Source organism: Acanthochromis polyacanthus, chromosome 5 (assembly GCF_021347895.1).
Source record: "Acanthochromis polyacanthus isolate Apoly-LR-REF ecotype Palm Island chromosome 5, KAUST_Apoly_ChrSc, whole genome shotgun sequence".
NCBI classification, from domain to species: Eukaryota; Metazoa; Chordata; class Actinopteri; family Pomacentridae; genus Acanthochromis; species Acanthochromis polyacanthus.
In genome coordinates this window covers 13,318,813-13,340,111 of record NC_067117.1, presented here as the reverse complement: position 1 = coordinate 13,340,111, position 21,299 = coordinate 13,318,813, and the positions used below count along the sequence as shown (strand labels likewise).

Here is a 21,299-nt window from a genome sequence, read left to right as displayed (position 1 = left end):
TGTGTGAAGTGACACAAATTTCACAAAGGTCATAAGAACATTTCGATCTTTTTGGTACATAGAGTACAGCAATAAGGAAAATATTTTTTAGAATACTTTAATTTATATAATCTATTGATCCTGCAAGGTCTAATTCTGTTTTAGAAAGCTCAGGTCAGAACTCAGGGTTGGCCAAATTAAGCTTGGTGGTTCTGGAGCTTGAAACTCGAACCTTCTGATCAGTAACCCAAAGTCTGAGCCAGTGAGCCACCACTGCCCCAATAATAAAATAAAGATGACAAGAAAGGGGGAAGTGGGAATTTTGAAGAAACTTTTTAGTAAATGTTAATATGAATGTGTATCTAATATTTTCGTGTTTTCATGGATCACTTCCAGCTAATCTGAGTCCTCCAAATACCGTGACCTCTAATGTCAAAACGACGACGAATCCAACACCAGGAGGCAATGATGCAGGTAAAATTCCTCGAAGTCCACCTGAAATACAATGCAAATGTTTTCGCAAATGTTCGGCAAAAAAGCCAAATTATTTTGACTATGATTCCATGTTGAGAAGCAATGACCAGCTGATGTTGTCATCACTAGAATAATGTTCATGGATGCATTATGAGTGCCTGAAAACAGAACTAATTATTTTGTTTTCATTTTTGAAAAGTTGGGCCGCCCGTATAGCTTAACAGGTTAAGCGGGTGAACCATGTATAGGGGCTGGTCCCCGACGCAGCGGCCCGGGTTCGATTCCTGCTCATGGCCCTTTGCTGCATGTCTTTCTCCCACGTTTCCTGTCTGTCTCTTCACTGCACCTATAAATAAAAAAAAAAACAAAAGCTGAAAAAGGCCCATTAAAAAAAAAAAAGTTTTGTGTTGAAATGTTACAAATAACAAAACCAGAACAAATGTTATTTTATTAATTCCCATATTCATTTACATTAAATTAATTATAATTACAGTATAAATCACATTTAACTGATATGACAATCTTCTGCTTCTAACGTCTGTGAAAGCGAGCAGTTTGAAGCTCTTACCTCAAATGCAGTTCACTTGATGGCAGACTGGAACATTATGTTGACTAACTTTTAGTTAATCTTTTTGAAGGTCTAAAACCAGAAATAACTCTTCAACTATCGGAGGGGGACGTCATTTTCTTTACTTGCTCTCTTCCTGGATCTGTGAAACGTGGTACAAGATGTAACCTTTACTTTGGAGAAGTGAACCGTCTGGTTCCAACAACAACCGCCAAGCAGAAGAGATCAAAATCCAAACAGTGGTTTTGCCGTTTTACTGTCACAGTTGATGATCTGTTGAGACATTTAGATTCTGTTCAACAGAAGGATGCCAGCTGTGACTACAACTTGGAACGTGAACAGAATACTTTGTCTCCTCGTAGTGATAGAAGGAGCTTGACTGGTGAGTCAAAGACACTAATTAAATCTACTGTATGTGACACATCACTTCCTTTGAAATATGAAAACCTCAGAATGAATTGCAAGTGATTGTGTGAAGTGATACAAATTTCACAAAGGTCATAGGAACATTTTGATCTTTTTGTGACCCAATATAAAATGTGTTTGGGGGCCCCCCACTCGCTATTTCAGGGATCATATTCCACGAACTGTCCATATAAATGATAATTAATGCTGCTTTTTTCACAGTGAAAACATTTAGGGAGCAAGACTGTATTGTTAATATCAAGATAAAAAAGAGGCAAATTATCAAATATGAACCAATATAATAACATATTCGGTACTAACCCTGGGCTGAATGTCCAAACAGCTTTAAACACCACAACAAGTGTGATGATGTGAAAAGCAAAGATGGTTCCAGATTAATCATTTCAATTTTTTTTTTTTTATCAAACAACATTTGGGAAGATATGTTTTCTCTGTTTCGTCAGTCCAGTAGATATGGAGAAATGTTGTGAAATTTCACGGACTGAACTAAACTTCCTGGTGTCGTTACAACTAAATTCATCAAATTTCATAACAATTTGATTGATAATTTCTGCAGCATTTCAGTGTGGTCCAAAGTGTTGTTGGACTGAGCAGCTGGTAGTTATCACCACAGAAATGGTCATGGCATGACTAACAACAGAGTAAATGTGTTTCTTAGTTTTGAAAGGTTTTTTGTTGAAGTGATTTGATAAACAAAAAAATATAGCAAATATTAATTAATTTATATTTTGTTTCATTTTGCTGCAGATATTGTGGCAAGAGAATCAAGCACAATGAGCAAAAAGTCAACATTTACTGTGACAGCAGGTAGTACATGCTATATATCTAAATGGTGACCAAAAACATGATCATTTAAGTCTTTAAATGTTATTTTATGTCTATGCAGCAAGTTCAGATGTCACCATGTCCAGTGTTTCCACTCCTACCACCTCAGTGAACCCAACATCAGGTAAGAAAAGTATAGATGTGTTGTAACTGATATCCGTGAATTGCAAATTATATATTTCAGACCATAAAGTTGTTTTTTCCACATGCTGGGCTTCAGCCTGTAGAACTTTGAATATAATATTGGTTACTATATCAAAATGCCAAGTCTCAGCTTTATTTTGAGTAGATTCATATTATTATTATCATTAGTAATAACAATAATAATGAAATTTATGTGGGAAAACTTTTTAACACATTGTGTCCAAATTGCAAGACTTTAAATGTAAGTGGACGCTTGACTATTGAATGCTTCTTGGTCAGCTGTGTGTTGTTTCAGTATTAGTTCATGGACCATAGACCACAGGTTAAGGACATAAAATTGTCAAGCATTATGAGCAAAAACTCAACATTTACTGTGATAGCAGGTAGTACATGCTATATATCTAATATGTCTATACAGCAAGTTCAGATGTCACCATGTCCAGTGTTTCCACTCCTGCCACCTCTGTGAACCCAACATCAGGTAAGAAAAGTATAGATGTTTTGGAACTGATATCCGTGAATTGCAAATTATATATTTCAGACCATAAAGTTGTGTTTTCCCCACATATTGTGCTTCAGCATATAGAATATCGAATTTAATATTGGTTACTCTATTAAAGTGCCAAGTCTCAGCTTTGAGTAGATTCATATTATTAATAGCAATATTAATAATAAAACATGTGTGAGATAGCATTTTAACAGTGTGTTTAAATTGCAAGACCTCAAAAGTAAGTGGACATTTGACTATTGAATGCTTCTTGGTCAGCTGTGTGTTGTTTCAGTGTTCATGGACAATAGAGCTCACAGGTTAAGGAGATTAAAAATTTAGAAACCCTTAAAGTGGTGCATTCTTAGCTGAGTTTGTTCTGGAAAAAGCAAATGTGCACAGAACAACACCAATTCATAACATATGTTATCTCAGGCGCTTCACATATTTGAGTAAAGGCCTTACTATGTCACACAGAGAAACCCAACAAATGCAAAGTTCTCTCCAATTTCACTTTGAGGAAGTGCTTTGCAGGAGTGGGTAGAAAAAACAAACAAACAAAATCACCTTTTAACAGAAAGAAACCTCAGGAGAACCAGGCTCAGGGAGGGAGATAAGATAAGAAGCCTTATTGTCATTGCAACGGTACAATGAAATTATATGTGTGTGCTTCTAGCGAGTGGGTGGGGGGCAGTGGTCAGTGCATCATGGGAAGTTTCCTAGCTATCCAGCAATGTAACTAGGTGACCTGAGCAGCCCTGACTACAAGTTTTACCACTAAGTCTTGTGGATGATCTGTAAAATAATCAGCACGATGAAGGAAAACTCTTTGTTGATCCCACAGCAAATCATCAATCTCTCCAATGTGTCGGTGAACATGTTTCCTTGAACTTGCTCACTTCATGACAAAACATCAGAGGATTCCTGTTGTTGGTTTGACTCAAAAACAAAACGGCCAGTTCACACAAAGATGGAAAAATAAACTAGTGCAGTTATGAAACAAACTTCTGCTTCTACAACAAAATCAACCACTATCAAAATGAAAGAATGAAGACAGCGTATAGCAATAAGGAAAATATGTTGAAAATATGTGAATTTATATAATCTATTGATCCTGAAAGGGGTAATTCTCTTCTAGAAAGCTCAGATCAGAACTCAGGGTCGGCCACATTAAGCTGGATGGTGCTGGAGCTTGAAACTCCTTGAACCAGTGAGCCACCACTGCCCCAATAATAAAATAAAGATGACAGGAAATGAGGAGGTAGGAATTTCTAAGTAACTTTTGACAAAATGCTAATGTGTATCTAATATTTTTGTGTTTTCAAGGATCGTTTCCACCTAATCTCAGTTCTGAAAATACTGTGACCTCTGCTGTCAGAACAACGACGAATCCGACACCAGGAGGCAATGATGCAGGTGAAATTCCTCTAAGTCCATCAGAAATACAAAGCAAATGTTTTCACAAATTTTCATCAAAAAAGACAAATTATTTTGACTATGATTCCATGTTGAAAAGCAATGACCAGCTGATGTTGTCATCATCAGAGAAATGTTCATGGATGCATCATGAATGACTAAAATCAGAACTAATTATTGTGTTAGTTTTTGAAAAGTTTAGTGTTGAAGTGCTACCAACAACAAAAATAGCACATTGTTATTTTACTTAGCCCCCAAATCATTTCCTTTTACTGCAGATGTGGAAAGAGAATCAAGTACCATGAGCACAAAATCCGCATTTACTGTGACCACCGGTAGGACATGCTATTGATCTATATAATGACCAAAACATGATCAGACATGACTCTATAAAGCCTTTAAAATGGTATTGTGTGTCTATGCCGCAGGTTCGACTGTTATAATGTCCAGTGTTTCCCCTCCTATCACCTCTGTGAACCTAACACCAGGTAAGAAAATTATAGATGTGTTGTAATTGATACTAATTGAATACAAAATATATATTTCAGAGCATAAATTTTTTTTTTCCAGGCATTGTGCTTCAGGATATTGAACTTTCAATGGAATAATTAGTACATTTTAACATTTTTAAGGGCTCAAATTGCAAAGATTCAGAATTAAGTGGACACTTAACTATTTGGTATCTTTTGTACAAGCAAAAAACAGGAATACACAGTCCTCTTGCTTTTTGATTTCAAAGTAAAACTTGTTTGTGGCCTCCAAAACAGCAGCAACTGTTAAACTGTTAAAGTTGCTCATGTCTGTGGCGGCTTTTGGAGTAAGCATTGCTGTCGTCCTTCTGGTGCTGGTGCTTCACAGACATCTCAAAAGAAGAACAGGTGAGAACTGTGTCAGTTGATGTGTCCTGCAACACACCTTTTCAAATTCACACACACGTTAAAGCATATTTCAGAAATTTGAATGTTATTTCAAGTCCATTAATACAAAGTTTGACAAAGTGTTTCGTAATGTCCAAAGCATAAAACGGTTTGTTGTCAATTCGATTGTGGCTTCTGTTGCCTGAATCTGGAAAAATAATTTCTATTTATATGTCAAAAGAAGTCAAGGAATTGTCATTTTAATAGCAAATTGTTGTAGAGTTATAATTGTTGAAATGGCTCAGCTGTTTTTAGTGAGCTGAATCTGAATCTGAGCTTGTCTGTTCATATTGTCTGTGTCGTTCTCCTGCTTATAAATGTTGGATGTTATCAGTTGCACAGCTGTGAACGAGTAACTTGTGCCTGATGTTTCATTTATTTTTTATTTTTTAGGAAGTTCATCTTCCAAGTAAGTATTTATTTATCCCTCTGGATGTTAGGTTTATTGCCTTATATAGTATGTTTTTATTTCTTGTATTCATTCTTTGTTAACACATTTTCTGTTGTTTCTACACAGAACAAAAGCCAACATCACAGGTAATGTATACAGTAAATTACCTGTATTGTTCGTTCATACAGTGCATGTATATTTTAGTTGATTGGGCTTTTATTACCTTCTCTTATAGATGAGTCTGTGTGCCTGAGAAATATCAGCCATGGAGGAGTGGTAATTAAACACACTTTATTTCTAACATTCATGTAACATAAAACAAACATTTTAATAGCAAAGATACTCAGGGTAAAATAATGTGTCATTGTGTTATTCATATAATTCTGTCACTGCATCTCCCCTCTTTCCTGTTGTCAGGAGTTACCTGTTAATAGTACCTACAGTTTGATCACTTCAGTACCTAGTGCTGACTGTTCTACAGGTGAGCTGCTTTTATTTTGACATCTGCCTGAATGATGCATGATGCAGGACCAATGACAAACTCACATTACTGGATATTATGTATAATAAATTAATTTCAATTTATCTGCAGTGTTATTTCAATTTACAGTATCTAGTATATTTATATAAGTGGATTTCAGTGATATTGTTACTTTTCCTCCATTCACTCCTTCAATAACAGTGACAAACACAATGCTTGTAGCTTTTTCTCATATGATATTTTACTGACTTGTGATAAACGCAGCTATTTAATCACTAAACACTTACAAGAGCATACATTTAGGGAAGCACAATGACTGTTTAATTCATTACAGAGATTTCCTGTAGGTTTTCTGTGTTTCTGGACTTTTCTGACATTTCTCTTCTAATTTACAGGCAGTGCAATAAAATACCAAACTTGAATACGATCATTTTAGTGCTTCTCTTTTATCTGCAGGTTTTGAGAAACTGAACAGAGAAGAGCCTCAAAGTCAAGATGTAAGTAAAACAAGGGGGGCAGTGAGGAATATATTTGATATGTGTAGCTTTATAGATGCTATAAGCTAACAGGGCTTTTACAGTTGTTGTTTTTCTTTTCCAGTCTGACATCTATCACCTGTACGAAACCATCCCTGACCGCCCAACTGCATCAGACCAACCAGACATGGTGTACAGCCTCCTGCAGGCATACTGAAACACAGGGTTTATAGAATAATGTGCAATTATGATTAAGGAGAAGAAAGCAGAAAGCCTAAAGAGTATTTTTTTAAACAATGTGTTATTTTAAAATCCACCTTTTACTGTTTACAATCTAATCAAGAGAGATGTTGTCGGTAATGTGTGTGACCTGGTCCTGACCCTCAAAAAACTATTTATATCTGTATTATATCTCTGTATGTTTAATAAACTAAAAATTTATTCATCTTAACTTTAAACTATAGCTGCTAGGCAGAATTACTCAAAAGAATGTGTGTATTGTAATCAATTTTATTTTTTAATCCATCGATATTTGTAGCTTGAACTTTGTCATTTATTAGTTGCTCACTGTGAGATTCCTTTGTTGTGTGTTAATACAAACTAAAAGGAAAATATCGAACAAAGTATATCTACAACTTACAATCTCACTAAATGTTTCTACATATTTTTGTGAGTGTATTTCATTTGTTTTCCTACGCTGTGTAATTCATGTTTTATATTAAAGTGATTTTAAGTTCATATTTATTGTAAGGGATAGATTGTGATTAATTAATAATTAAAATAATTAATATTGTCTTCAATCAAAAGACTTTGTCCAACTTGTTGTCTGTCAGCCTGAAAACAAATAGACAGTCCTGCAGCCAACAGTTCTTCCTAATCAGGGGCCATGGCTCAAAGAACAAAAAGTCCGATGCTTGAATTGTTTTCTTCCCAGTTTATGTCTGCAGCTACACATCTCCTGTCAGTGCTTACGTGAACATGCTCAGTCCTGTTGGCTCCACTGTGTCGTCCTCCAGGGGCCAATCAGCTTTTCTTTCCCATCCAGCCATCTGATTTTCACTCCCACCTGCCCCACATTAACCCTCAGTCTCATTCACAGTTCCTCTTTATTCACTCAGTACCAGGATCCTCTTCTCTGTCATTTGCCAGGCTGTTGTGTTGTAATCCTTTTTGTTTGTGCTCCCTGCACCTGCAAACAAATAGACATTTGTTGCCATCATTTATTCAAATCAAGTTACTGAACGTCTCCTTCCTCAATGGTTGTCCAGCATTTGAGTCCTCTCTCCCGTTGGCCCTTCTTTACCACGGTCACCTTGGAAAATTGTCACTGTGACAGAAAGTAGATGATTGGCAAGTCCAAATATAGTTGCTGCTCTAATGGCATACATGTCCTTCTGTATTCATAAAGTTTTGTCCTGTGTTGTCTTATCTTACTGCTGTTTATACAAAATCTGACACTATTGAGTTTAATGCAAACAAAATCATTTTCATCAGAATCTGTGCACTGGAGCTATTTGTGGAGACACATGCATGATCTGATTTAATACTGGCCTTTTTGCTGAACTCTCAAACAGGACACCACTCTCAAAATAAATGTGAAGCTACAGAATCAGTGAACAAGCTCTTCATAATAACAATAATGAATTAGATTTATATAGCGCTTCACAATGGATCCATTATTCATTCACTCACACATTCTCACTCTAGCGGCAGTAAACTACATTTGTAGCCACAGCTGGGGCAGACTGATGGAAGCATGGCTGCCAATCCACGCCTGTGGCCCCTCCAACCACCACCAACATTCACACACCAGTGTGAGAGCAGCACTGGAGGCAAGATGGGTAAAGTGTCTTGCCCAAGGACACAACAGCTCATGACTAGGCGAGAGCAGAAATCGAACCGCTGACTCTTTGTACGACCCGCTCTACCACCTGAGCCTCAGCCGCCCCACGTGCTCTCATGCGGTTATTCAGTGGTGCGGTAGAGTTGATTTAAATATCTTCACTTGCATTGAGAGCTCAGTATAAAGTGTTCAAGGAAGTCTATGTAAAGTGTGTGGTGTCGCAGTCTGTTTCCATGATAGTTTTCATGAGAACGAGTTATAAGAAATTAAACTTGTGCGTGCAAAAGTCACAGTCGTCAGACAGACCTGTGTGGTGTCTTCTATACATTCACACTTTGCTGTTCATCATGGCTGGACTCCTGCTGCTAGTTGTTGTTGTGTGAAAGTGAAATGTCTTATCAGATTCTTACTTTATCAGCACTGGATATTAATTCATGAAGACTATTCAGTAAATATACACATTATATGAGGCTAGTTGGGGTTTAAAACTTAATTTACTGAAACATTTTCTCCAACAGGTTCTTTTAATGTGATGAAAGCATGAGTTCAGTCTTTGAGTTTATTGTTGATACTGAAACTTTCTCTAAATAGTTCACTTTCTACTTCTGTGACAACAGTGAAATCAGCATCAGGTGACCCAGTTACTTAGTTTTAGTCACACTGATTTTGTAGCACATCTGCTTGCATCACCGATGTCAGTTGTGATGAACGTCTTACCTGTAAACATCCTGAAAGTTCTCTGTGTTGTAATGGATTTCACATCAACTACAATAGAAGGTAGATTTAGCAGCAGTAAAGGCATTTTTCCTCACCTGGAGATGAGTTTGTTGGAGTCACAGAAAGCAGAGCAGGAATCAAAGTGTCTGTCGAAGCTTTATCAGTCTCTTCAGAAGCTGTTTCTTTAAGACACAATGGAAAAACCCTGGAGATCCTCCCATCAGGTGACGGCTGAGAAACCTTTGTGTGTGAGGAAGAAGCAAGGAAACATTAAACATTTCAGGAAAGATGTTTACTTGTTTTCTTGGTCAAGGTTAAAGATTAATATCACTCTCTTGTATCTACAGTTAGTGTGAAGTTAAACAACACTGCACCAACAGTGGAAACAGGAACAGCAACTTCATCTGTAAACATCAAAATACCTCTGAGGTCCACTAATATACTATTTTGATTAAAACAATGACAGCATTCTTTCAAAAACCCTAAAATAAGTCAATTATTTTTGTGGTTTTGATCTATGTGGCATACAGCATGTACATCAATCATACTGATATTTTTAGCAAATAAGCTTCTCAGGCAAAAACAATAAGAAAGCAACAGAAACAATGAATATGTCACGAGCTGAGCTGGTGGACCTGAGCAGAAAACCACACTACCAGGGCTGGCTGAATGCAAGGGGTTTATTATTTGGGGGGTGAGAATGGTGGCTAGGTGGGGGGAAAACCAGGGTGTAGGAGCGGGGGGTTCCAGGCAGGAGTGGGGGTCCAGGCAGGAGTGGGGGTTCCAGGCAGGAGTGGGGGTTCCCGGGCAGCCGAACTGAACAAAAGCAGAAGAAAACAAGTCAAGAAACACGGCAGAACTTAAAACAGAAAATGCTGAAGGCTAGAGCGCAAACCGAACTGCATGGTTCTTTGTTCAATACTCTGGCAGGGAGTGGAAGGCTGAGCCGGTCTTTATTGCAGTGGTGAGTCGTTAGTGAGATGGTTGTCAGCTGCCCGGGAGACGTGGAGAGAGTTGATTGCCTGAGTGGAGTCAGCTGGAGAAGCTAGACTCCACTCAGGCACCGAGCTGTAGGGGAAGGACAGGACAGAGGAGCGGATGGAAAATAGACAGGCCAGGCAGGGCAGAGGAACAGATGAGACAGGTGGGGCAGAGGAGTGGATGAGGGACAGGCAGGGCAGAGGAAACAGGAGAGGGGGGAGAAAAGCAGATGGGAAAAGGGATATTTGGGGATGTCAGGTGGGAAGGATGGGGGTGAGGAGGGAGCCCTGACAGAATAAAATCTGTTTAACTGAACCAACTGATCGACACTGTGGTAGAGTTGATCTAAAGGTTTTAGATAGTAATATAAGAATTAATAAACTCTCTTGAAGTAGGTCGATGTAAAGTGTGCGTTCCTGTGCCCAGCCGTTGCAAGTCACTTCTCATCTTGTGGTTTAACTGAGAACAAGTTCTGAAAAAGGACACTCAGTGTAAGTGAAAGCCACAGTAGTCAGACAGATGAACATTCAGATCATTCCACTTCATCATGGCTGGACGCCTGCTGCTGGTTGTTGCTCTGAGTAAGTTAAACCTCTTATTGAGTTTTTTCATTGTCTGTGTTGGTTATGAATTGATGACGGCTACTCAGTTAAAATGGAACTTCAGAGCATATGAGACATTTTTATATCAGATCAGTTGGTGTTGAAATCTGAATTATCTGATGAGTTGTTTTTGCATCTGTTTCTCCTTGAAGCATTTTCAGGTTCCTTTAATGTGGTCAAAGCTGGAGGTCAGTTTTTAACATTGTTTTCTGTTTTCATTGTTTGATCAGTTTGATTTGATTGTTTTAATGCTGAATGTTTTTCTCTCTTTGCCTCCTATAATGACTCATTAATCCTCATCATGAATGCTATTTTGCAGGTGGAAATGTTCAGTATTTCAAATTTCTCATATTTACCTCTAAATTTTCAGCTCTTCCTCCACCTGAACTCACAGTGAATCCATTGGTGATCACAGAGACAGACTCAGTCACATTGAACTGTGTGGCGCCACCATCTGTTTCTGTGTCTCGGTGTCATTTCTTCATTGCAACACAAGAAACATCCAAAAATGTGTGTGTGGAGACACTGACAGGAACCAAGCTGCTGGAGATGACACGTAAGCGTTCACCTGCTGAGGTTGAAGTCAGATGTTATATTGTACAGTCTGACGCGATTCATTCTACAACTCCAGACAGTAAAACATCCACCATCGTCATAAACAGTGAGTGACTACACTGCCATGGTGTTTTATCACCCTTTGCAGTAATAATAGTGATAGCAAATGTAATGAAAAGTACTAAGAGCATGCTGTACTTCTATCTTTCAGACCTTCTTCCACCTAAACTCACAGTGAATCCACGGGTGATCACAGAGACAGACTCTGTCACATTAGACTGTCAGATTCCATCGTCTGTTTCTGTGTCTGAGTGTTACTTCAGCATTTCAAGAAAACCTGCAGAAAAGTTTTCTTGTCTGAAGACAGTGAATGGAACTGAACTGCTGTCGTTGGTACAAAAAAATCCACCTGCTACAGTTGAAGTGACGTGTTTTTACCTGATTTCACATCAATCTCCACACAGTAACATGGCCTCTGTCTCCATAGAGAGTGAGTAAATGATAAAGAAAAATAAATAAAGATATAACTGGAATATCAGTATAAACAACAAAACTCCTGCCAACATGCTGGATGAGGGAGGTGTAAGGACTTGATAAAATGAAAGCCTCAGAGCATTGTTTACTTTTAGAGATGTCAGATTTTATTTTCAAATAAATGCAACATTCAATTTTTTAATTAAACGTTTGTTTACATTTTCAGCTCCTCCACCTGAACTCAGAGTGAATCCAGCATCAGTCACAGAGACAGACTCTGTTGCAGTGAACTGTGTGACTCCACCATCAGTGTCTGTGTCTGACTGTTATTTATACTCTCTGAGAACAAAAACCTCCAAAGTCATCTCTTGTCAGCAGACACTGACAGGAACTGAGCTTCTGTCGATGGCGCATCAAAGTTCACCTGCTGAGGTTGAAGTAACATGTTTTTACACCATAGGACATTATCAGTCTCCACACAGTCACACATCCACTATTAGGAGTAAGTAACACATTTATACTCTTTATTTTGTTTTTATAAATGATCTGATTACACAATAATTTTAGTGCTGGAAACCAACAATATGAAAGAAAAACTGAAATAAATATTGAAGCAATGAGGGATTGAAATAGTTCAGAAGAACACAGTCATCATGGAAACTTGGTCTGATCAGGTTGTTTAGAATCTGTTCAAAGCTCAACAGACTGCAGAGGAGCAGGTATCTGTACCAGCACATCACGTTAATATCTGACAATATTTATTGTTACTGAAGACTTTTTCAGATTCTTGACCAAATGCAGCATAGTGAGAATATGAATTTGGGTGACATTGTAGGTTTCTACATTCCATCTTTGAGATTTCCCAAAATATGACCACACATAACAACCTCTTTTACTAGGCCAACTCATCAGACAGTTTTAGAAAAAAGACATTTTTTGCAAATTGCTGTTCACTGGTCAAATTATGCTATTCTGTGGGAAACATTAGGTAACTGTCCATACATGTTTGGCAGATTGTAGCTGAATAGAGTTCACTGTGACTGACAAGTGGTGTAAATAAAATGTAAATTCACTTGATAACTTTTGTAGAGCCTGCAAGAACTGAAGATCATTGGTACTGATTGCGGTGAAGATTGGAAAAAATGTTGTGCATTTGAAAAACTTTTGATATGTCACAGACCTGAGAACTCTCTAGGGAACAGAAGAAATGTTTCTTTCAGGCGAACACATCAACAGTTATTTGGAAAAATGTATTTTTACTTACTACAGTGCCTTTAAATGACCAATTTCCATATATATTTTTTTGTGATTCCTCAAAAAGAGGTCATTATCCATATTCTAAATGTACCTTCTTTTGTAGTTGATGTGAAATCCATGAAAACTCAGATGACAACTTTCAGGACGACTACAGGTAAGACGTTCGTCACAACAAACATCAGTGAAGCAAGCAGCAGGTGATGCAATCATTTAGTTTCTTGTTGAGTCACACTGATATTGTAGAACATTTTAAAATCCACCCCAGTAAGAACTTCAGCTCCACTTCCTTATTCTTTAAAGATGCTGAGATACATTCATGTAAATGTCTGTGATTCACAATCCAGAAGATCTCACTGTCTGACACATATTTATGATTTTAATAATTAAATCCTCGTGGTTCCACTGCATTAAAAATCAAATTTTTAAAAAATCTGTGAGACTAACAACAGTTTGGGATATTTGTTAATTTAATGTTAGCTGTTGTGTTTTCTGTTACAGGCACAGCTTTCACTGCTGCAGGTGGTCTGAACTTTGCTGACACAACTCTGATCAATCCAGCCTCTGATGATAAAATAACAGGTAGAACTACGTTTTAATTAATTTAGCAAAATGATAAAATGCTTTGCTGAAATGTTCTAATATATTTTATGAGTGTGATTTGAAGTAGAGAGCACTTGGGTTACTCCGTTGAATATAAAGCAAATTATACTTGAATCTAAATAATTGCTAATATGAAGCATTTTACTGATATAAAGTAATGATTCATTCATATAGTTCACTGGATCATTTTTACTTACTGTTTCAATACAATAATAAAATGTCACTTTGGAACAAATACTAGCACACTATAAATAATTTTACATTTTGTGTTGCATCACCATCACAATAAGCTGCATAGTTTTGTCCTGTTAACTCTATGAACATAAAGGACTGAACTTTAATTGCCTTTTCATAATGCAGGGAGGATTTTATGGGTAACTGGTGCAGCTGTTACTGTGGGACTCTTCTTGTTTGTATTTGTATTTCTCTTTAATAAAGGTAAGAATTAAAAACATCTTACTGTTTCTACTAAATCCCAGTTCCAGTTCATGTGCTTTCATTTGTTTCAGTTAAATCTAAAAATCAGTTGACATGACAATATTTTCAAGCAGTAAAACATTAAAAATAGTGACTGTTACAGCTTCTTTGGTTTATTCTTGGTGGGTTATTGAAGTTTCTTTTAAAATTACTTGCTGATCATTGTTGTTTTGTATTTATTTGTTTTTATTTAATTTATATTTTCCAGAGAACTGTGTTTCCGAGAGGTAAGAAATGTTGATTCTTTGCCATTATAAGATGGTTTTGATTGAGTTTGTACCTTCTTTTCCATCATTGCTCAGGTTCATAGTCATATATTCATTCTGGCAGCTTCAAGGAAAACTTTGGTTAATTTTGTGCATTTTCCATATGTGTAACTATTGCAACTCTATCACTTCTGCTAACTTTGCAGTCTCCATCTTTGAAGAGATTTGTGAATAGTTTCAGGGATTTTTAAGTATTCACTACCCCTGAATCTCACAACTGAGATCACGGCTGTATTTAACACACATGTATTGAAAATAGGCTGTGTTGAATTAAACTGGAATTACCCTTTAAAAGCTTTCACTGAGGGCCTTGGTAATCTCATCAGCAGTGATATTCCTGCTGGGAAAAATAACATTATTAGTGTACGATTCAAGATTCATAGATTTCATAACATTTTCTGTCAGTAAAATGAACAAATTGACTGAACCATATTAAGACTGATATGGAGCATCTTGTTAAAGGTGCTGATGGAGGAATCAGCAGAGTCGTAGCAGAACCTGAGATTTAGAGTTTTCATTCACGTCATTTAGAAATGTTTCCAGAGAGTCATGTTGAAAATGGCTTTTGTGTTTTCACTTCCCTGTGAACTCTGTCACAAAAAATGTTCTTTCACTTTTTCTTCCATTTAGAACAACAGTGAACTTGACTGGTCAATCAACAGGTATGTTGCTCATTTGCATTGATGACAATAATCATGAGAATTCAATTACAGTGTTTTTTATAGTACATCTATTATATTGCTTTTTTTTTAACTCCATGCTTTGGCTTCTGTTTTAGATGACATGACATACATGGTAGGTGTCACCAACAGAATAATCATAATTATAAATCTGCTCCTTTCTTCATACACTGAATATTCTGTCTCATGTGAGGCTGCCATCACTCTTCCTTTAATCTCACATCTCATTAAATTATCTGCAGGCTGTCGATGATGAAACCTACAGTGTCGTCACATACAAATACAAAAGTGGTGAGCTGCTCTTCTCTGTCTGAATGTAATAAAAGGTTCTTGTAGAGACAATTTGGCCACTTGGTGGTGCAAGTTCTCCTGGAGAGCTTCAAATGTATTGAATCTGAACAGACTTGTTATTACTGGTACAAAGCACTCGTCTTCTCTGATGTGAAAAAGAAATTATTTGGCATGTCAAAAACGAGCCATTGCAAGTTATACATCTCCATAAATGTTTAATCCTGGAAAACATTTCCACCTGAATGAGGACAGATGATTTCTGTCTCTTTGTTTCTTCTCCACAGAGTGACAACAGCTGCACATCAGACCTCCATCCAGCTGTTGCAGCTCTGACACACTGTTTTTCTCACACATTTTCTTTTGATCAGGCTCATTGCTATTTATGTTAGTTTCTCCAATAGAATGGTGAATTAGCTTTATTTTGTTTTATTGAATATCTAGAGGCTGAGGTCTGTGCCAAGGTCAGACGATGACATGTATCAAGAGTTTCAGTGCTGTAAATAATAAAAGCATTATTCACATCTATTGAAAAATGTCCCATTAGTTTTTCCTACACACCATACAGCGCACATACACAGAGAGATCTTCAGAGCCACATTTAAACCACGATAATAAAAAAGAGACAATCCATCTTAAGTCCTGTATGAAGAGAATTAACCAAATGTTTTGAGATTTCATAAAAATATCAACACATTTTCTTAATTTACTGTTTCTGCCGAAGCATTTTCACTCTGCCCAAACCAAAAGTAGAGTGGATTTAAATGTGACTGTGGGACAAAAAGTAGAGTTTGTCTTAAGGATCTAAGGGACCTGCTGGTGCTCTGAGATGAGGAAATCTGTCCCTGATGTAAGTGGACGATTAAAAACAATGTTAATTAAAGCTGCAAGCAGCATTGGGCGGGACCTCGCCCCGCCCCCCACGCGCGGTTGGCAAGCAAGTGCCGTCCGTGACCGACGATGAAAGCCAGAGGAGTTTCTCTGCCGGAATATCGTACGGTTTCGGAGTAGACAATGTTTAAAGGGTTTGCATATTTCAGGTCATAGCGCCCCCTAGATTGAAGATAGCTCAAATCTGTCGACAGATTTTCGTAGAGCTCGAGCAGACGAACGCGTGAGTGGTGGTTGCATGTCTGTACGACATTCCTGTGCCAAGAGCTGAGGCCATTTGTGATTTTTGCAGTATTTGTGTCCCGAGGTGGCACCATAGAGTTTTTCCAGATTTTGTTTTCAGAATATTGAAATGTTCAGCAGACCGGACCTGCGTCCCAAATTTCAGCAAAATACATGCACGTTTTGGGGGCGAAATTTAAGCAAAACAATGTTTCAAGTGAAGACAAACTTTGACAGCTTATAAAAGAAAAACTAGACAAGTTAGCCTTTTTCTTTTGATAACTTTTGTTTGGCTGGATATTCACTATAATCTGTGCAAATATGAAGCCGAAATATTGTACGGTTTCGGAGGAGATAATCTTTAAAGGGTTTGCATATTTCAGGTTATTGCGCCCCCAAGATTGAAGATAGCTGAAATTAGTTGGACAGGTTTTCGTAGAGCTCGAGCAGATGGACGCGTGAGTGGCGGTTGCATGTCTCTACAACATTCCTGTGCGAAGAGCTGAGGTTATTTGTGATTCGTGCAGGTTTTTTGTGTCCCTAGGTGGCGCTATAGAGTTTTTCCAGAATTTGTTTCCAAAATATTGAAATTTTCAGCAGACTGAACCTGCGTACCAAGTTTCAGCAAAATACATGCACGTTGAGGGGGCCAAATTGAAGCGAAACATGGTTTCAGGTGAAGACAAACTTTGACAGCTTATTAAAAAAAATTAGACAAGTTAGCTTTTTTCTTTTGATAACTTTTGTTTGGCTGGATATTCACTATAATCTGTGCAAATATGAAGCCGTAATATTGTACGGTTTCGGAGGAGATAATGTTTTAAGGGTTTTCATATTTTGGGTTATAGCGCCCCCTAGATTGAAGATAGCTCAAATCGGTCAGACAGGTTTTCGTAGAGCTCGAGCGGACAAACATGTGAGTGGTGGTTGCATGTCTCTACGACATTTCTGTGCGAAGAGCTGTAGCCTTTTGTGTTGCCCTTGTGGTTTGTTGCCGTTTGTCGTGTCCCTAGGTGGCGCTATAGACTTTTTGCAGATTTTTTTTTCAGAATATCGAATTTTTCGCGTGACCCGACGTACGTGCCAAATTTCTCAAAAAGTTATGCACGTTTAGGGGGTGAAATTAAGCAAAACGTGGTGGACTTATGATTTGAACTGATGAGGAATCATTGCAAGGAGATGAAGCTCAAAGTAAGATGATCTCTTTAAAGACGTGTTAGTGGTCAGTCCATGTCTCTGTCATTCACTCAGTCCACTGGTGTGGATTCCCAAAACATTTCACACAGACATTTATCGTCCTTTATCGTGTACCACAATGATGTTGGTGATTTAAGTGCTGCTGGATGGATCTCAGTGAAATATGTCACACATTCTTTTTGTCTTTTCATTGCATTGTGACTTTATTGACCTCTTAATGTTTAATCTGGTGCCATTAATGGGTGGAATTAACCTCAGCTGCTGATATGTTGGACAAATTGTACTTTTACCAGCTTCTTGTCAGTGTGTTTGTATTGTCAGAGTGATCATGTCAACATGGTTAAAATAGCTTTTAGGTCAAAACAACACTGAGCTTCCGTTCAGTGTCAGAGCTTACTGCTGGAGACTCTGTGGTTGTGTCTGACATTATTTCCTGTTCACTACATACGTGAATATAATTCTACAACAGTTCCACAGTTTTATTTGGCAGACGCTTCTATCCAAAGTGACGTACATCTGAGAGTAGATACAACCCCAGCAAGGCTCTGGTGAGGAGACATCAATCATGGAAAAGTCCTACAAAACAAGTTCAAGTGTGATAATAGAACTTTGGTGTCCACAGGCAGTTCAGGCCAAATAGGAGTTTTATTTATTTTTATTGTTATTGTAGTCTGTCAAATGCAAAGGTGTTCAATGAAGAGCTGAGTCTTTAGTCTTTTCTAAAAGACTGAGAGAGACTGTTTGCTAGACTGTAATGAAACATTCACAGGATGTGTGTGTTGGCTGTACAGTCTGAAAGGTGAAGTTGTTGTTTGCAACATTTACAAGGAACAGCATGTGTAGGGGAACCAAAACTAAACCCTGGAGATCCTCCCATCAGGTGACGGCAGAGAAACCTCTGTGTGTGAGGAAGAAGTGAGGAAACATTAAACATTTCAGGAAAGATGTTTACTTGTTTTCTTGGTCAAGGCTAAAGATTAATATCACTCTCTTGTATCCACAGTTAATGTGAAGTTAAACAACACTGCACAAACAGTGGAAACAGGAACAGCAACTTTATCTGTAAACATCAAAATACCTCTGAGCTCCGCTAATATAATATTCTGATTAAAACAATGACAACATTCTTCCAAAAACCCAATAATAAGTCATTTTTTTGTGGTTTTGATCTATGTGGCATACAGCACTTATATCAATCATACTGATATTTTTTAGCAAATAAGCTTCTCAGGCAAAAAACAGTAAGAAAGCAACAGAAACAATGACTAAAATCTGTTTAACTGAACCAACTGATCGACACTGTGGTAGAGTTGATCTAAAGGTTTTAGATAGAAATATAAGAATTAATAAACTCTCTTGAAATAGGTCGATGTAAAGTGTGCGTTCCTGTGCCCAGCCGTTGCAAGTCGCTTCTCATCTTGTGGTTTTACTGAGAACAAGTTCTGAAAAAGGACACTCAGTGTAGGTGAAAGCCACAGTAGTCCGACAGATGAACATTCAGATCATTTAACTTCATCATGGCTGGACGCCTGCTGCTGGTTGTTGCTCTGAGTAAGTTAAACCTCTTATTGAGTTTTTTCATTGTCTGTGTTGGTTATGAATTGATGACGGCTACTCAATTAAAATGGAACTTCAGAGCATATGAGACATTTTATATCAGATCAGTTGGTGTTGAAATCTGAATTATCTGATGAGTTGTTTTTGCATCTGTTTCTCCTTGAAGCATTTTCAGGTTCCTTTAATGTGGTCAAAGCTGGAGGTCAGTTTTTAACATTGTTTTCTGTTTTCATTGTTTGATCAGTTTGATTTGATTGTTTTAATGCTGAATGTTTTTCCCTCTTTGCCTCCTATAATGACTCATTAATCCTCATCATGAATGCGATTTTGCAGGTGAAAATGTTCAGTATTTCAAATTTCTCATATTTACCTCTAAATTTTCAGCTCTTCCTCCACCTGAACTCACAGTGAATCCATTGGTGATCACAGAGACAGACTCAGTCACATTGAACTGTGTGGCGCCACCATCTGTTTCTGTGTCTCGGTGTCATTTCTTCATTGCAACACAAGAAACATCCAAAAATGTGTGTGTGGAGACACTGACAGGAACCAAGCTGCTGGAGATGACACGTAAGCGTTCACCTGCTGAGGTTGAAGTCAGATGTTATATTGTACAGTCTGACGCGATTCATTCTACAACTCCAGACAGTAATACATCCACCATCATCATAAACAGTGAGTGACTACACTGCCATGGTGTTTTATCACCCTTTGCAGTAATAATAGTGATAGCAAATGTAATGAAAAGTACTAAGTGTATGCTGTGCTTATATTTTTCAGACCTTCTTCCACCTAAACTCACAGTGAATCCACGGGTGATCACAGAGACAGACTCAGTCACATTAGACTGTCAGATTCCATCATCTGTTTCTGTGTCTGAGTGTTACTTCAGCATTTCAAGAAAACCTGCAGAAAAGTTTTCTTGTCTGAAGACAGTGACAGGAACTGAACTGCTGTCGTTGGTACAAAAAAGTCCACCTGCTACAGTTGAAGTGACGTGTTTTTACCTGATTTCACATCAATCTCCACACAGTAACATGGCCTCTGTCTCCACAGAGCGTGAGTAAATGATAAAGAAAATAAATAAAGATATAACTGGAATATCAGTATAAACAACAAAACTCCTGCCAACATGCTGGATGAGGGAGGTGTAAGGACTTGATAAAATAAAAGCCTCAGAGCATTGTTTACTTTTAGAGATGTCAGATTTTATTTTCAAATAAATGCAACATTCAATTTTTAATTAAACATGTTTGTTTACATTTTCAGCTCCTCCACCTAAACTCACAGTAAATCCACGGGTGATCACAGAGACAGACTCAGTCACATTAGACTGTCAGATTCCATCGTCTGTTTCTGTGTCTGAGTGTTACTTCATCATTTCAAGAAAACATGCAGAAAAGTTTTCTTGTCTGAAGACAGTGACAGGAACTGAACTGCTGTCGTTGGTACAAAAAAGTCCACCTGCTACAGTTGAAGTGACGTGTTTTTACCTGATTTCACATCAATCTCCACACAGTAACATGGCCTCTGTCTCCATAGAGAGTGAGTAAATGATAAAGAAAAATAAATAAAGATATAACTGGAATATCAGTATAAACAACAAAACTCCTGCCAACATGCTGGATGGGGGAGGTGTAAGGACTTGATAAAATGAAAGCCTCAGAGCATTGTTTACTTTTAGAGATGTCAGATTTTATTTTCAAATAAATGCAACATTCAATTTTTTAATTAAACATATTTGTTTACATTTTCAGCACCTCGACCTGAACTCAGAGTGAATCCAGCATCAGTCACAGAGACAGACTCTGTTGCAGTGAACTGTGTGACTCCACCATCAGTGTCTGTGTCTGACTGTTATTTATACTCTCTGAGAACAAAAACCTCCAAAGTCATCTCTTGTCTGCAGACACTGACAGGAACTGAGCTTCTGTCGATGGCGCATCAAAGTTCACCTGCTGAGGTTGAAGTAACATGTTTTTACACCATAGGACATTATCAGTCTCCACACAGTCACACATCCACTATTAGGAGTAAGTAACACGTTTATACTCTTTATTTTGTTTTTATAAATGATCTGATTACACAATAATTTTAGTGCTGGAAAC

At 37.7% G+C, this 21,299-nt stretch overlaps 1 protein-coding gene and 2 long non-coding RNA genes across 3 annotated transcripts; all 3 read left to right on the top strand.

Annotated features, from left to right (window-relative positions):
* The first annotated feature begins 1,163 nt into the window (after positions 1 to 1,163).
* Positions 1,164 to 7,322, top strand: LOC127534217 (uncharacterized). The gene is made up of 14 exons (XM_051948804.1): positions 1,164 to 1,403; positions 2,195 to 2,254; positions 2,334 to 2,396; positions 2,835 to 2,897; positions 4,230 to 4,319; positions 4,598 to 4,654; positions 4,748 to 4,807; positions 5,087 to 5,197; positions 5,630 to 5,645; positions 5,754 to 5,773; positions 5,863 to 5,903; positions 6,045 to 6,108; positions 6,565 to 6,605; positions 6,709 to 7,322. The coding sequence occupies exons 2-14, from the start codon at positions 2,221 to 2,223 to the stop codon at positions 6,799 to 6,801; spliced, it is 753 nt and encodes a 250-aa protein (XP_051804764.1). The 5' UTR covers positions 1,164 to 1,403; positions 2,195 to 2,220; the 3' UTR covers positions 6,802 to 7,322.
* A 3,096-nt stretch (positions 7,323 to 10,418) lies between these two features.
* LOC127534219 (uncharacterized) lies at positions 10,419 to 11,765 on the top strand. The gene is made up of 4 exons (XR_007942252.1): positions 10,419 to 10,706; positions 10,880 to 10,915; positions 11,098 to 11,388; positions 11,494 to 11,765. It is a non-coding gene; the product is annotated as an uncharacterized LOC127534219 (long non-coding RNA).
* Positions 11,766 to 19,036: 7,271 nt separating this feature from the next.
* On the top strand, positions 19,037 to 20,244 carry LOC127534218 (uncharacterized). The gene is made up of 4 exons (XR_007942251.1): positions 19,037 to 19,185; positions 19,358 to 19,393; positions 19,576 to 19,866; positions 19,972 to 20,244. It is a non-coding gene; the product is annotated as an uncharacterized LOC127534218 (long non-coding RNA).
* The last annotated feature ends 1,055 nt before the right edge of the window (positions 20,245 to 21,299 follow it).